General features: G+C 44.0%; 1 protein-coding gene across 1 annotated transcript in view; it reads left to right on the top strand.

Moving 5' to 3' along the window:
- Window positions 1-13,276, top strand: part of kctd16b (potassium channel tetramerization domain containing 16b) — a 47,821-nt gene extending 34,545 nt beyond the window's left edge. Inside the window, exon 2 of the mRNA XM_031571770.2 lies at window positions 12,469-13,276. Within this exon, the coding sequence (XP_031427630.1) occupies window positions 12,469-13,004 (536 nt within the window). The 3' untranslated portion in view covers window positions 13,005-13,276. The remainder of the gene's footprint in view (window positions 1-12,468) is intronic.
- Window positions 13,277-13,916: the final 640 nt, after the last annotated feature.

Below are 13,916 nucleotides of genomic sequence, written 5' to 3'. Positions count from 1 at the left end.
TGGCACCCAATTTCCCAAAGTCACAGCTAGGACAAAGCTTAATCGCCTGCCGAAGCAAACCTCTTCATCTTCAGGCCACTCTGGCTCTGCTGCCAATACCTGGGTCTCGCTTTCAAGCACAGGATGAAATAACAAACACAACATACACCAGAAACTATGCAAATGTATGCAGCTCATAAAGACGGCATTGATGGAGCCAAAAGCTCCCGGAGCTTGTCTTTGCTCTCAGCTGACATGCCTGGTGGGTACGCCAGCAAACACACTGCTTAATTACAGCTTCATCATTATCTCACTCGTGCCTGTTGATGTCCTAGACTTGCAAATCTCAGCATCCTCAGAAAAAAAAACGAAGCCCTGTCTTCCATTCACACACCCACCCAACCCCAACCAACCAACCAACAACCAGCCCACCGCACCCTCAGCCCAGCCCAGCCCAGCCCAGCCCAGCCCAGTCTCCATGTTCCAAGACCCTGGGGAAACGTCTGACATTGATTTAAAGATGTCCATTCCCAGCTCCACAAAGTCGAGGCCAACACTAGGGGACATGCGGGGAGACCAGGCAGCCTCTCATCAAGCTTCCCTTCCCGTGATTCACCATCTTTACTGACATGGAAACGGGGGGTTGGGGGTTTGACTCATGCATCTGCATACTGTAAGATGCTGGAGATAGAAGAGAGGAAAACCTTTCCTTGTATTGTATCGTTCTTTTATTTAATGTTACATATTAAAAACACAAACCTTTAATCAGTACCTCCTCGGGATCTTGCAAGGGTTTGTTGTGACTATTGCAGCCAAGAGACTGAATAGGGAATTCTCAAAAATTGTGGTTAAAATTACAGTGATTTTGAGTTTTTTTTTTCAAATAATGCAATTCCATGACTGCATTTAAAAAGACATATATTGCGGTAATATAAGAACATTTCAACCCGTAATCACAATTGTGGTTGTGTAATGTAAGATCGCTAAATCCTGAAGGGACTATTTAATTCCAAGTCCAAAATACCTATTCATCTGTGTCAGTGTCAAAAGCTGCTTTTGTTACGTCACACTGACTTGTTAACTACTCTTTTGCTCACTGTACCCTGAACCCTTACTCGTAATACTTTCATAAGGAGTTTAACAAACACAATGGAGAACTTCCAAAAAAAAAATGTTGTAGAGTTAAAAAAAAAACAAGAGTGCACAGTGTTCCTTAGTTACTTTGAAATACAAAATCTCCTTTGTTTCCTATGCTGACAAACTGCAAACACTGCACCTAGTCTACCCACTACAGATTTGCTTACCATGGCTATACATGGTGGTGCTGTTTTGCTATTTAAATTTCTTTTAAAAGCTTATACAATCACAAAAGGTCACAGTGGCAACCGCTTAGGAGTAACTCACCAGACTTTTTCAACTTACAGGCAAATTAATATTTCACTCGCTAACTAGATGAACAGATACAATATTTACACCCTGTGCATGTGTGGGCGTAAGTCTATGCCTGTTTCACGTGTTAGTGTGTGTGTGTGTGTGTGTGTGTGTGTGTGTACTTCCCCTGTGTCTCTCTTCACACTCGTTCCAGGGGACAAATCCATCAGGCAGTAATGTTGTCCTCTCGGGTCCGTGATTGATGCGGCGAGATGGGCGTTAGAATGGCTCGCTCCTTCATATACCCTCTGCGATAACAATCTTGCAGCACAGATCTGACCATGCCGGGGAGGGAGCAGAGACAAGGGGAGGAGATTCAGTCCTCAAGCAACATATTGATCCACTCCGCTGAGCGCAAGCCTCCTGCCTCTTAAAAATATTACCTTCAGCGTTTTATAAAGATTTCTTCATTTATGCAGGTAACTCGCTTTCTTGTTTAGTCCTTGCAGGATCAATGTGGAACACATTTTAGAGGCAAGGTAGTTGGGGGAGGGCAAAGAACTCAATTCTGCTGGAGCACTACCAGAACCACATCCTTTATCAGTCTTCTTCATCTGTCACTAAGGGGCTGAAATGAATGCAGCATCAACACTTTCACCCTACACGGTTTTCTCAGAGAGAGAGAAAGAGAGAGAGAAGGGGAGTAACAGAGAGATAGAGAGAGAGAAAGAAGCAGTTGAAGATAAATTCACAACAGACAGCATGTAGCACTTTAGGAATAATGAACCATTTTACTGATTATGTAACTAAATGCAACACATGTAACTGATTAAACAGCCAGGAAATAATGTAGGACAAAAGATAACTTTCTGAATGTACAGAAAACTTTCATATGTGGTTTCACTCAACAGTCCACTGCATCATAAAGGTTTACAATGAAGAACAGAGACTGCAAGATAGCAATTAAAATACAATTACATCATTACACTGAAATGACCTTAAGCTCTGTAGTATCCAGAGAATGGCAGTATCTTTGACATTACCAGGTAAGATATAGCACTATGCATTCTGTTTCCTTCTGGGTATCCTTCGTTTGTTGTGTAGTTAGGGGTGGGGTGCTATTAGGATCTGAAGAAAAAAGGGCAGTTAACCCTGGCCTCACCGGTGAGGGGCACTGAAAATCTTTGCACAGGAAAGGTTTTTCTCGAGTTTCAACAACAAAATCATCAAACAAAAAAATGTAAGAAAGAGAAAAAAAATAACTTGGCTTCTTTGAGGCATATCATGCTTACCACCCATCGAAGCACCTCACAGCAAAACAAGCGTAACCTACATTTTTGGTCTGGGTAGCTTCCGAAAGATACACAGCAGGAAAACTCAATAAGTCATAAGCACTTATTTCATCTCATTCCTCCAACTTCTGGGTTTGCTCTCCTGATTTTACTCAAGTTTTTACCCTCTCTTGTATTCGCTGGCTCAGTCTCTCTGCCTGCATCTTTCTCCCGCCGAGAACACAGATAACACAAACAAACCTGTGCTCTTCCTCTTCTCTAACTTTGTTGTGTGACTATCTCCTGATAATCATCTTCCTGAAACAAAATTAAAATGCAGTATATAAATATGCAAAATGCGCTGCCCCATTTAGGATTCACTGAAGTTCACTGAAGTGCACATTCACTTCTCTCCATCTTCTTCCCTGACAGATCGGCTGTCTACTCCTCCGCTTCCCTCTCCCTGGTGTCCTTGCTCTTGCCTGTTTTTGTTTGTTTATGCTTATGCGTTTATTTGAAAAGGGAGAGTGTACATTGATAAACATTTCCCAGAAAAAAGTAAATGCACCGGAATTAGCTAAGTTAGCTAGTTTTCATACGTTGTCCATTGGCAGGGCATGACAGAGAGATACGGAAATAAAAGAAAGAAATAATAATAAAAAAATATATAATTAAAATAAATAATAATAATAAAAAAAGATAAGCAACAGTTTGACAAAACAGTGCACTTAAGAAAACAAATTGTAAAAGACCCCTGAGTTTTCTGATTTTATACTGCAGCCAGGGAGTTTTTTGCTTAAATACCTGGCTAGCTAAGATCAACGTATGCTAATACATGTTAGCTAGCTAACTATATAAAACAGTAGTTAGTAAGATTAGAAGATAGCAATGTGACATTTACCTTAATATCACTTAAGTTCACTTTTCCTACGTTACTAGGCTGCTATTTCACCAGTTACCATTTGTCAACATTTCACCACTTAATGATAACTCACCTGTATTTTTCACCTTCAGGTTGGCTTCACAATCAGAAACATTTGAACTAGAAGCAGACGGGGACCTGATTATAGAAATGAAATAAGAAAGATCTGATCGAATGGGAGGCCTGCTTTTCTGTGTTTAATCTGCAAGGTTATCTTTAAATTGTGTGTCAGTAAATCACAGTGTCAATCCCGGGTTGGTAGTGAGGTCCGACCGGATTGGCTTTGTTTAGCTGTTTTTTTGTCATATCTGGCTGTAGGTGATTGCATTCTGAGGCCTGTGGTTATTTATGATGGTATTCCCGATAGTATATGTTTGATTTGGGTTTGTGAAGAGGGCGTTTCAGTGCACAAGGGGCTTCTCCTGTGGGCCCTAAAGTACTGAACAGATTGCCTAGGGTGTTGGAAGCAGTCTTGTTTTTCAGGCACTGTGTCCACTGTAGTGGTCTGCTACACTTTTAGGAGACCTTTCTTCTATTTTCTTCTGTATTCTTAACTGTTCCACTGCCTGAGGTTGTGCAGCCAATAAGGCTGTGTAGCTTAATTATTTTTTTCGTTTGAATTACGACAGGCCTTGATGTCAGGCAGTGTTTTGCATGTATTTACCATACAGCTCTCAGCATTATTATAAATAAGATTCATTGAATGATATGAAAACATCATGCATTTATAATGTTATACTTTGTAATAATGCTCTTCATACCTCATAATATACTTTAAAATTTGTAGGCCTACTTCATGTACCACAGGACCAAGATGAGGCTAGACAACAGGACATAAGTTACTTTTTAAGAAGTATTTTACAGCTTGAGCAGGCAAAGCTTGTTTTACCTTTATAGGATGACATGGCAGTTTTTGTGACATCATCCAGAGCTGGCACCGCAGTTTTTCAGGATGTTGTGCCTTGACGAGAGCCTAATCAGGCTACCCTAATGGAGCCGCAGCCGAAGTCCAGTGACTTCACATAAGTAAGATGAACCTCCAGAGAATCTGGCTGACGTTCCCCGTTTCAGTTAAGTCTAATCAACCAGACTATTCAAATTGTAAAAATTACAAAGCATGGTCCTATCTTTTTTTTTTTTTGCTTCTGATTGTCAAGAAGCTGGCCATGGTAATTCTGTGAAGTCTAATCAAGAGCTTCAGGGGCCACACACTATTGGGTGTCACTGCTCTCAAGTACAGCTATGAGTCAGTTGATTCCAAAGAGGATGATTCGGATGCCACTCTTCTGAATAGCTCAGTCCATTTTAATGAGTTGAATACGTAGGTGGCGAAGCCCTGTAGGACTCTGATGACCTCTTGCAGGATGCACAGGTGCTGCTATGGGAATGGATTGTGTTGCAATTGTAGACCTGTAAGACCCTTTTACTGGCTGTCTTCTTGAAAATGAAGGTTGGTGGCAGACCGGCGAAAATCAGTGGGTTCATGGTGCATGGGCCGAGAGGAGCTGTCTTGTATCAACCTGTATTGACCTGAAGAATGAAGCTCTTTGGTTTAGCAGTGATAAGGTTTCTAGGTGTTATACTTCATTTTAACTGATTATTCTGGTGGAGGTCTATCATAGTTGTGAATACCACCACAGATAAATAGATATAAACTGAATGAACTCTTTGAACCAAGGCTGGGGCTCTCACTAAATCTCACAGGCCAATCTGGTCTCTTGGCACAAAGTGCCAGACAAACCCCTAATGAGGGAAGTGTGAGCGAAGCGACAGGCACTTTCATACACTCGTGCTTTGCCTGTCTACCAAGCCTTTGCAACACACACACATGATGTCAGGCTTCAGGTTATTGACAAAAAGCCCAAACAAACCGCATTTGTGCATCTAATTCCCCCCCAGGCGACCCGCTTTTTGGCTTGCATAGCTATGGGTCACTCTGTAACAGCTTTGCACTCCATATATAAATGACAGAGGAGCAAAGCGAAACACCCTCTCATTTTAAAAATAGACTCACATCACCCCTTTCCAGACAGGACCTTTAATGAAGACATACAGGAGCTATCAGTGCAATTCATCCTCATCCACCATTACATTTCAGGCTCCTGTCTTGTGAACAGGAGTCATTTATTAGTAATTACTGCTGGCCTCCCTGTGTTTTAATTCACCTCGCCAGGGGAACAGATCAAGTTGGTAGGGAGACTCATTGCCTCAGAAGCTTTGGTTTTCAGCTCTGTTGAGCCGTTTATTTATAGGCATGTGTTTAGTATGTGTGCAGCATGCATGATCTTGTGAACCTAACACAAATTTAGGCATTTTCTTTTTGTTTTCTATTGGCTGCTTTTGGTCTCTAGATACAAAAAAGAGATTGGGTCACATGACTCACATGGGCTTGACTGCAGTTTGCATTCCCTTTAAACGTGTCTGTTTCGGTAGGAGTGCCTGTTAAATGAATAAATTGTCAGTGGTGGCTCTGAATCCATAAGTGCGGCCTTCTTCCGAGGTGGGCCACCCGTTTGCTGAGTGAATTTGCTATCAGAATCTTTGGGTAATCTACTGAATCCTCTGAACTTTGCATATGATCACATTCATTTTCCTAGTGATAAATTGTGCCTGGTCTGAAACCAAAGAGCAGCTTTATATCCCAGCGGCCCACAGGAGCTGAGCCGCAGCTGGGCTTGATATGATATGCGCAGTTGGATGGGGGAGCGTGAGATTTGATTGTTGCCGTGACAGAGGTCAAACGGTTGGAGTCGGGGGGTGAGTGGTGTGAAGAAGGGTGGGAAGAGAAGATGGAAGGAAGGCGAAGGATGATGCAGCAGAAATAAGGAATGCAAATCAACATGCCCGCTCCGCTCATCTGTCAACAGGATCGCTTTAAGATGAGTACATGATGCGCTGGTCGCCAGTCAGCAGATTTGGGACTGTTAATTACTGTTGTGTCAATACTTCATTGGAGCGGTGTCTGTGCCACTTGTCAGACTGAGAATGCCCACATATTTCCTCCAAGCTTCAGACAGGCAAATGCAAGCAAGATTAAGCAAGATGGCTGCATTTCAGTATCTGTTTTTTTTAATTTTTTTTCTCTGTTCTGTGAAATATTTGACAAGCACACTTTGAAGGTAAACAATGTATAACGTTCGACAAGGAACTGGAACTTCCTACTACCTCTACAAACTTCAGTACACTACTGCGAGCACACAGCCTGAAAACTGCAGGCAGTGAAAACAGTACCAGTTCTCCTAAAGAGGGCACAGATGGTGAGGAAAATGTAACAACAGGCCTGTCACTAAACACCACCAACATGCATGCTAATATTCTCCCACCCGACTGCCAATTTATTCAAATTCAGCATTTAAATATGAATTTCTCTGCAGGGCCATATCGCCATGAACATCTCTTTCAGGCTGGCCACTTTATTGCGTCATGTTCTCTTTCTCTATCATGTGAAATAAAGAGCTCTTTGCCAGGAACATTTATTTTTACTCAGCTATATCTCAGCTAATGCTAAGAATGAATATCCATTTAAGTGTTATTCTACAGTCATTGCCAGTAGATTTAGCTCTATCAACTGTGTCTTTCTAGATGGGTGAATGGCTGGTGTGTGTGTGTGTTTATTCTAGTGTCCGTGCTTGTTAAAACTCCTTGTGTCAGTGCAGACCAGGTCAGTAGCCATCAAAAGAAGACAAATGACAATGAGGAAAGCTTATTTGCTTTTGCTGCGTGTGGCTTGTCCATCTTGGCAGAGCAGCCTCATTGCGTCCCGTCGCCTTATGACAGAAATCAATCTCTGGGGTGATTGTCCGCACACTCCCACAGGCCTCCCCGGAGGCAGGTGATGTATTGATAAGGTTGGAGTGGTCAGGAGATGGATGATCTGGGTGAGGCGTTGGTGACATACGAATAACTGGGGAGTGTGTGTGTGTGTGTGTGTGTGTGTGTGTGTGTGTGTGTGTGTGTGTGTGTGTGTGTGTGTGTGTGTGTGTGTGTGTGTGTGTGTGACGTTTGAGGAGAGTGACATCAGGCAAGGGTGCAGACAGAAGGACAGCATCTGTCAGCAAGGCCAGGGCACTCAGTCACTGACACGTTTGAGGGATGAAGATGGACGTGTGTGTAGGTGAGTGTATGCTTGTGTTTGTTGGTGGCTGTGTGTTGCTAGGTGTGTGTCAGTGTGTGTGTGTGTGTGTGTGTGTGTGTGTGTGTGTGTGTGTGCTGAGCGTGACATTATCTCCCGAGCATGGAAGCCAGACTGACAGGGCTCAGACAGAGCCATCCATCCACACACACACACACACACACACACACACACACACACACACACACACACACACACACACACACACACACACACACACACACACACACACACACACACACACACACACACACACACACACACCCCAAAGAATAAGCTTGTAGGGGAAACAAGAAGAAGGTGGGGACTGAAAGAACACTGGGTAAATGAAATGAGCATCCCAGGTATGTGCCTCCGGCTAAACTAACACTGACAGCCGCTTCCATTAGATGTACCAGCAGCAGGTAACACACACAAACACACACACACACACACACAGACACACACACACACGCACACACACACACACACACGCGCACACACACACACACACACACACACGCACACACACACACGCACACACACACACACACATATACAGACACACACACACACGCACACACACACACACACACACCCACACACACAGACACACACACACACACACACACACACTACTGCATACTGCAGAGGATTATTATTCTGGCATTTCAAAAACGGAGAGATGTATCATCCAGAAGCAAACATGGAGAGCCACAGCCAAATGCCAGGGGTGCCAATCGTGCCAGTGTTGCAGCGAATTATTTAGTCTCAGCCCTGAGCAAACACACCTGATTCTGCCGATCAGATTCCGCCTGGCGCCTCCAACAGGTGTGTTTGAGGAAGGTTAGAGGGAAAAGCCCAGAGGATCCCAGGTGGCCACTGCTGATCTACAGCAACGCATGTCAGTCTAGCTCTCTTCGCCACAGTACTCTTGTATCATGTCATTTCATCATCGTCCTTTTCCCTTTAAGTACAAATGTGTCTAATGCAAAAATAGAGACTGAGCTTGGTTGATGCCACAATGTAGGACACTTTGATTGGCTGGCACGTGATTGAATTTGCCTGTTGGCAGATCATTGGCTCTCATTATAAAAGTTGTCTGTCAGATTGTCTTAGAACGTTCTCATTGTTTTAGGCCAGAGGGGGTGAGAGGGTCACTTCCACATTTAGTCCAGGCCATCACAAGCCTGTCAAACGGCTTGCAGATCATTGGAGAGATTACTAAATGAAGACAAGCCTGAACAAACACGCAAACACACACACGGCATATGTCCACCGTGTGCACATGCATAGGCACACTCGCAGGCACACTCAAGACGACACACACACACACACACACACACACACACACACATAAACACTCAAAGGGTAGCCCTGGCCTGCGAGCAGTTTGTGATAAGTGTGCATGGATATCCCTGTAGTGATGAGATCTGGGATGTACAGCCTCCATACACATAATGCCCTCGCCCTCAGGGAGAAGCCATGCAATTATCAATGCAGTGGTTCCTGATGTAAGTGGATCCATCACAGCCATTATTACCAACATCCCACAGCCATGCCTTAGGGACCAAAGAAAGAGGGACAGGGACGGGGGGACGGGGGCTCCTTTCCTAATGGGAAATACAACACCTGGAAGAATGAAATAGCTGTCTGTCTATTTTAAAGCAGCACCAGGAGGCACCTGTGTGCACCTGTTCAGTGTGTATGTGTGTGTGCGTGTCTGTCTCTGTGTGAGTCAGGGTCATTATTGTAAACTAAAACTAAGAAGAAAACGAACATTTTGAGACATTTAAGGAAATGTAAAATAATGAAGTAAAATAATTCACCCTCATCCTGATAATAACCTTGGTGTGTGTTTGGGTGGGACGAACGGGTGGCTTTCCCTTAGCTCCAATGATAATGAAAAAACCTGGCAACATGTGCCATACGCATCACCGCCAGTGGCAGTGTCTTGTGCGGTGGAAATTCCATCAAAATGACAAAGTTCTCCCTCCATACCTGCGTAGCCAGGCAATATTATTTCTCCCCGCTGTTGTCAGAAGCCCCTTCAGTGCATGTGACAGCTGTCTCCACGAGCCGCATTTGAACAAGCCACACCGCGGCGACATGCTTGTCCTGTCCTCTTAGGGAAGTGTGTGATGCCATCATTACGCATTTTCACAGAGCGGAAATCAATAAGACAGGCCATTTAACCTGACTGGGGGAAAGAACATGCCTGGCCATTTCTTTCTCTACCTCACTGAGAAGTTCCTGCGCCACGGACGTGTTTGTCAGGCCAGCTCCGGGTGCCCTCCTGTTAATTCTATTTAGACAGGAAAATTGGCTACCAGCAGATTTAGCTGTTGCCGAGTCAGGGCCCATATTTCAAAACACCAATTAGGGAGCGGGCGGCTCATCGATCAAAGGTCCCTTTCGTGAGTGAGTGACACAAATGTATTCCAGAGACTTCTGTGGCATGCACCAAAAGCAGTTGGTTCCGGTTCTCCTCACCGAAGACCTCTAAGGATATGTTAGAACAGCTGTCCGAGGAACCTAAGATGAGCAGATCCTCCAGTTTTTCTGTCCTACTTATCATTCAGACAAACACCAGTCTGCTAGAACATATAATTTGCACCCCTTACGGTGAGGCTCATCAGTCATTAGTTTTGAGTATCTTAATTGATTTGCCAGACATTGTGTCGACTAGCCCTTTTCCGCCATCTGGCTAGCTGCTCAGGGCCAGTTTAGTAAATTATCCAACAGCCCTGGCATGTCTGCGTGTGGAACGAACAGTGGGCGAGTAAGTGAAGACAAGACAAGGTATAAGTGAGGCTGCCAAGTCTAGCGGCCTGTCCAAAATCTTAGAGCAGCGTTTTCAGAGGATGCTTAGCTGTAGCGCTCCTACCCCTGATTGTGTGATAAATTCAACAGCATCCTTGTTTAATTATAGATGACTCTGTGATGAAAAATGAATAAACTCCAGGTCCAGAGCAGAGGTGAAGAGGTTTATGTTTTTTTTTCCTCTTGGCATTCTCTGGCTGAAGTTGTACAGTGCAGACAGTGGACGTACCAATCAACGTTTTTCATGATTTATATCCGCAGTCTTTTGAAAATGAGAAGCGTCAAAATAAATGACCAACAAAATAAATAATAAAGTCAGTAAAAGAAAGAAATGAATAAATGAATAAATAAATGAAATCATGAATAGAGGACACGCGTCACATGGAATGCAAGCTGTATGCTTCATTAAGACAGTACAGTACAGTAGAGTGTCAGTGTTGTAATCTCTAGCTCAGCTCAACGCAGAGCTGCTAATGCATCCTGACACTCAGCTGCACCACTCCCCATACATCTGAACTGTACAGCCTTCCATTCCCTGGATCTTAATCTGGCCCAGGTAACCATCTGTGAGACTTGGTAAGCGGTGTGGTAAACAAGGGCGTAAAGCACTGGGAAATGCTGCTAATGGAGAAAGCCTCCCCTGAGGGATGTAATAACCTCCTGTGTAACAGGGAGTGGAGGCTGGGCCTCCACCAAGCCCTTTTAATCAATAGCCAGAGAGACTCTTTAGTGTTAGCAATATCAAAACAACATCCTTTGAGGAGTTATGAACGGGACAAGTATGGCTAATAAGATATAATTAGTTATTGATTTCGGGGCTGGTGGAGAGTTTTACTATAAATGGATGAGTGGAGACTGGGTGTATTTTTTTCTGCTTTCAGCAAAGCTGTTCATAAGTTAATCTATTCTTCCCTTATTTTAGCCTATGCTGCGTGTCTGCTATTAAGTTCAGGCTTCCTTTATTCTTGGGTAGATAGATCTTACTGTGAGCTTTAAGAACGAGACAAGGTCTTTGGCTTATGTTCCATGAAATCTAAAGTTGCTGTTCGCGCTTCCTGGCTGAAGTTGTGCTGTTTTTTCCAAACCATTTACATCTTCAGCCGGTAGATTCACTCTCAGTCAAGTTCACAGAGTTTCTTAGCAACAGGTCTTAGCCAAATACATAGTGCGAACCTTGCAATTACCCACAAATACATTTAATTAGTACTAAGTGCCTCTGACTGGGACTAATAGGCAGAGAGAAAGAAGGACAGTTGCTCTGCAAGCTAAATCTGACATACACAAATAGATTTGCATAATGACATGCAAATGAACAAAAGTAAGACAATTACATACTGCTAAGGGTTAGAGGGGAGTAGAGTTGACCAGACAAGGACTTTTGAGTTTGTTTTACACAAAATAGAAGGTTCCTCTGTTGTTATTTACCACAGAGTAACAGTGAATGTACAAGAATGTTTAATTCCGTCCAGTGTAGATATGTGCAGTGCCTATACCTCTATTTATAATATGACATACTATCCAGTTATTTTTCTGATACGTGGATAATTGATTCAGTATGCTTTTAATTGTGATATTGTTTATGATTTATTTAGGAAAGAAAGGACTTGTTTTGGATATGCTGACATTTCCGGAGCTGTTTCATACATTCACTTTGAGCCGCAACACCTGTGTTTGCCAAAGCTCTCTTGAGCCTCATTATTTTATTTTCTGTCTCTCCTTCCCTTTCTCTCTGTCTCTGTAAGCAGCACACGCAGACACAACTGCACACACACTGTACACACTCTCACTGACACTCTCCTTCACTCCCTCTTATCTCTTTCTCTTGTCTGTGCTGTGATCCTTCATTCCTGTCTTTCTCTCATCTACATCTCGGTCTTTCTCTATCAATCTCATTCTCTCTTTAATCTCTGCTTCTCTCCCTCATCAACCCACATTCCCTCTTCTAATCTCTCTCTCTCTCTCTTTTCTCTCCGTCTCTCTCTATCTTCCAGGTGGCCTTTCCCGGTGGTCCTCCCCTCTGTGCGACTGCTGCTGCAAGAACCACAAGGGGGACGGCGAGGGCGAGAGTGGCACCTCCTTCAACGATCTCTCCACCTCCAGCTCCGATAGCCAGTCGGAGGCCAGCTCACCGCAGGGCACCGTCATCTGCGGGCCAGTGAGCCGGGGCGGGAGCGGAGGCGGTGGCCCGCCACCCAAACAGCAGGGGCCGCCACCACCACCGCAGCACCACCGCCCTCACCTGCACCACCACGTCGTGCAGACGCTGGACCGGCCGCACAAGAAGGGGCCCGTGGCCACGCTGCAGCAGTCAGAGCAGCGGCGCAAGAGCGACCTGCTGCGCACGCTGACGGCCAGCTCGCGCGACACCAGCACCAGCAAGAAACGGCCCGCCAAGGAGGCCAAGATGACCATCGAGGAGGAGCTGGGGAAGTGCATCGACGACTTCCACAAGATCAAGATCCCCGAGAGGTTCCCAGAGAGGAAGTACATGTGGCAGGCCGACCTGCTGCGCAAATATGAAGATTGAAAAAGAAAATGAAAGAATATTTAAACTCGCGAGCACTTAGACTGTACTGTATGTGTGTGTGTATGTACGTATGTATGTTGGGTAAGCATTACTACTGCCTCAGAATGTCTTCGTCCCAATGTGCGGTCATCGAAAGGTTGTTGGAGAAAACACTCTTCTCCCTGATGAACAGGTGTACTTTCATCGTGAGCTGGTTGTGCGGTGGAGAGGAGGAGAGAGGCATTTGTTGTTTTTTTAGCTTTTTCAAATTTGAATTTTAGTTTTTCTGTTGTTGCCATTGATGTTGTTGATGTTGCGATGGCACTCATGAGCACAAATGTGTGTGTGTGTGTGTGCATGTGCATGTGTGTCTCTCTTGTGTGTGTGTGTGTGTGTGCCAGTGATGCGCAGGTCAACTCACAAACAAATTTTTCCAGAAGTGCGGACTTGGTTACATTAATGTATGCATTTTGGGCTAGGTCAAACTGACTGTTACACTATAACTAAGCCTGCCTAGAGCATTCTCTACATAAATGCAGCACAAACACTAAACATTCTCTTGAATTTCACAAGTAAATTCGACTATAAGGCAGTTTAGCCTACATATATCGTGTAGGGAGATTATGAAATAGATGTCCTACGTTGGCAATGCATATAACAATGTCTGCCGTGTTTTACTGGGCTACTTATCATTAGGCATCTCTGGCACTGATGACCTACAAGTCCCCAAATACTTCACTCTTTACATTTCTTGTATGTTTTTTTACTCTCCCGAATGTGTGGCCTAAACTGCACCTTCTTGCGCTTGGATTCATTCAGCTAATTTAGTTTTTGTAAAGTATTAAATATAGATTTTACTCTTTAGGCGATATATTTGACTAATCTCCAAAAATTTCATTTTAAGCAACCCACCCGCAAATGACCTGAATATCA

This window comes from Clupea harengus, chromosome 8 (assembly GCF_900700415.2).
Source record: "Clupea harengus chromosome 8, Ch_v2.0.2, whole genome shotgun sequence".
Lineage (NCBI taxonomy): Eukaryota > Metazoa > Chordata > Actinopteri > Clupeiformes > Clupeidae > Clupea > Clupea harengus.
The sequence above is the reverse complement of the archived record's forward strand: the minus strand, read 5'-3'. Positions and strand labels throughout refer to the sequence as shown.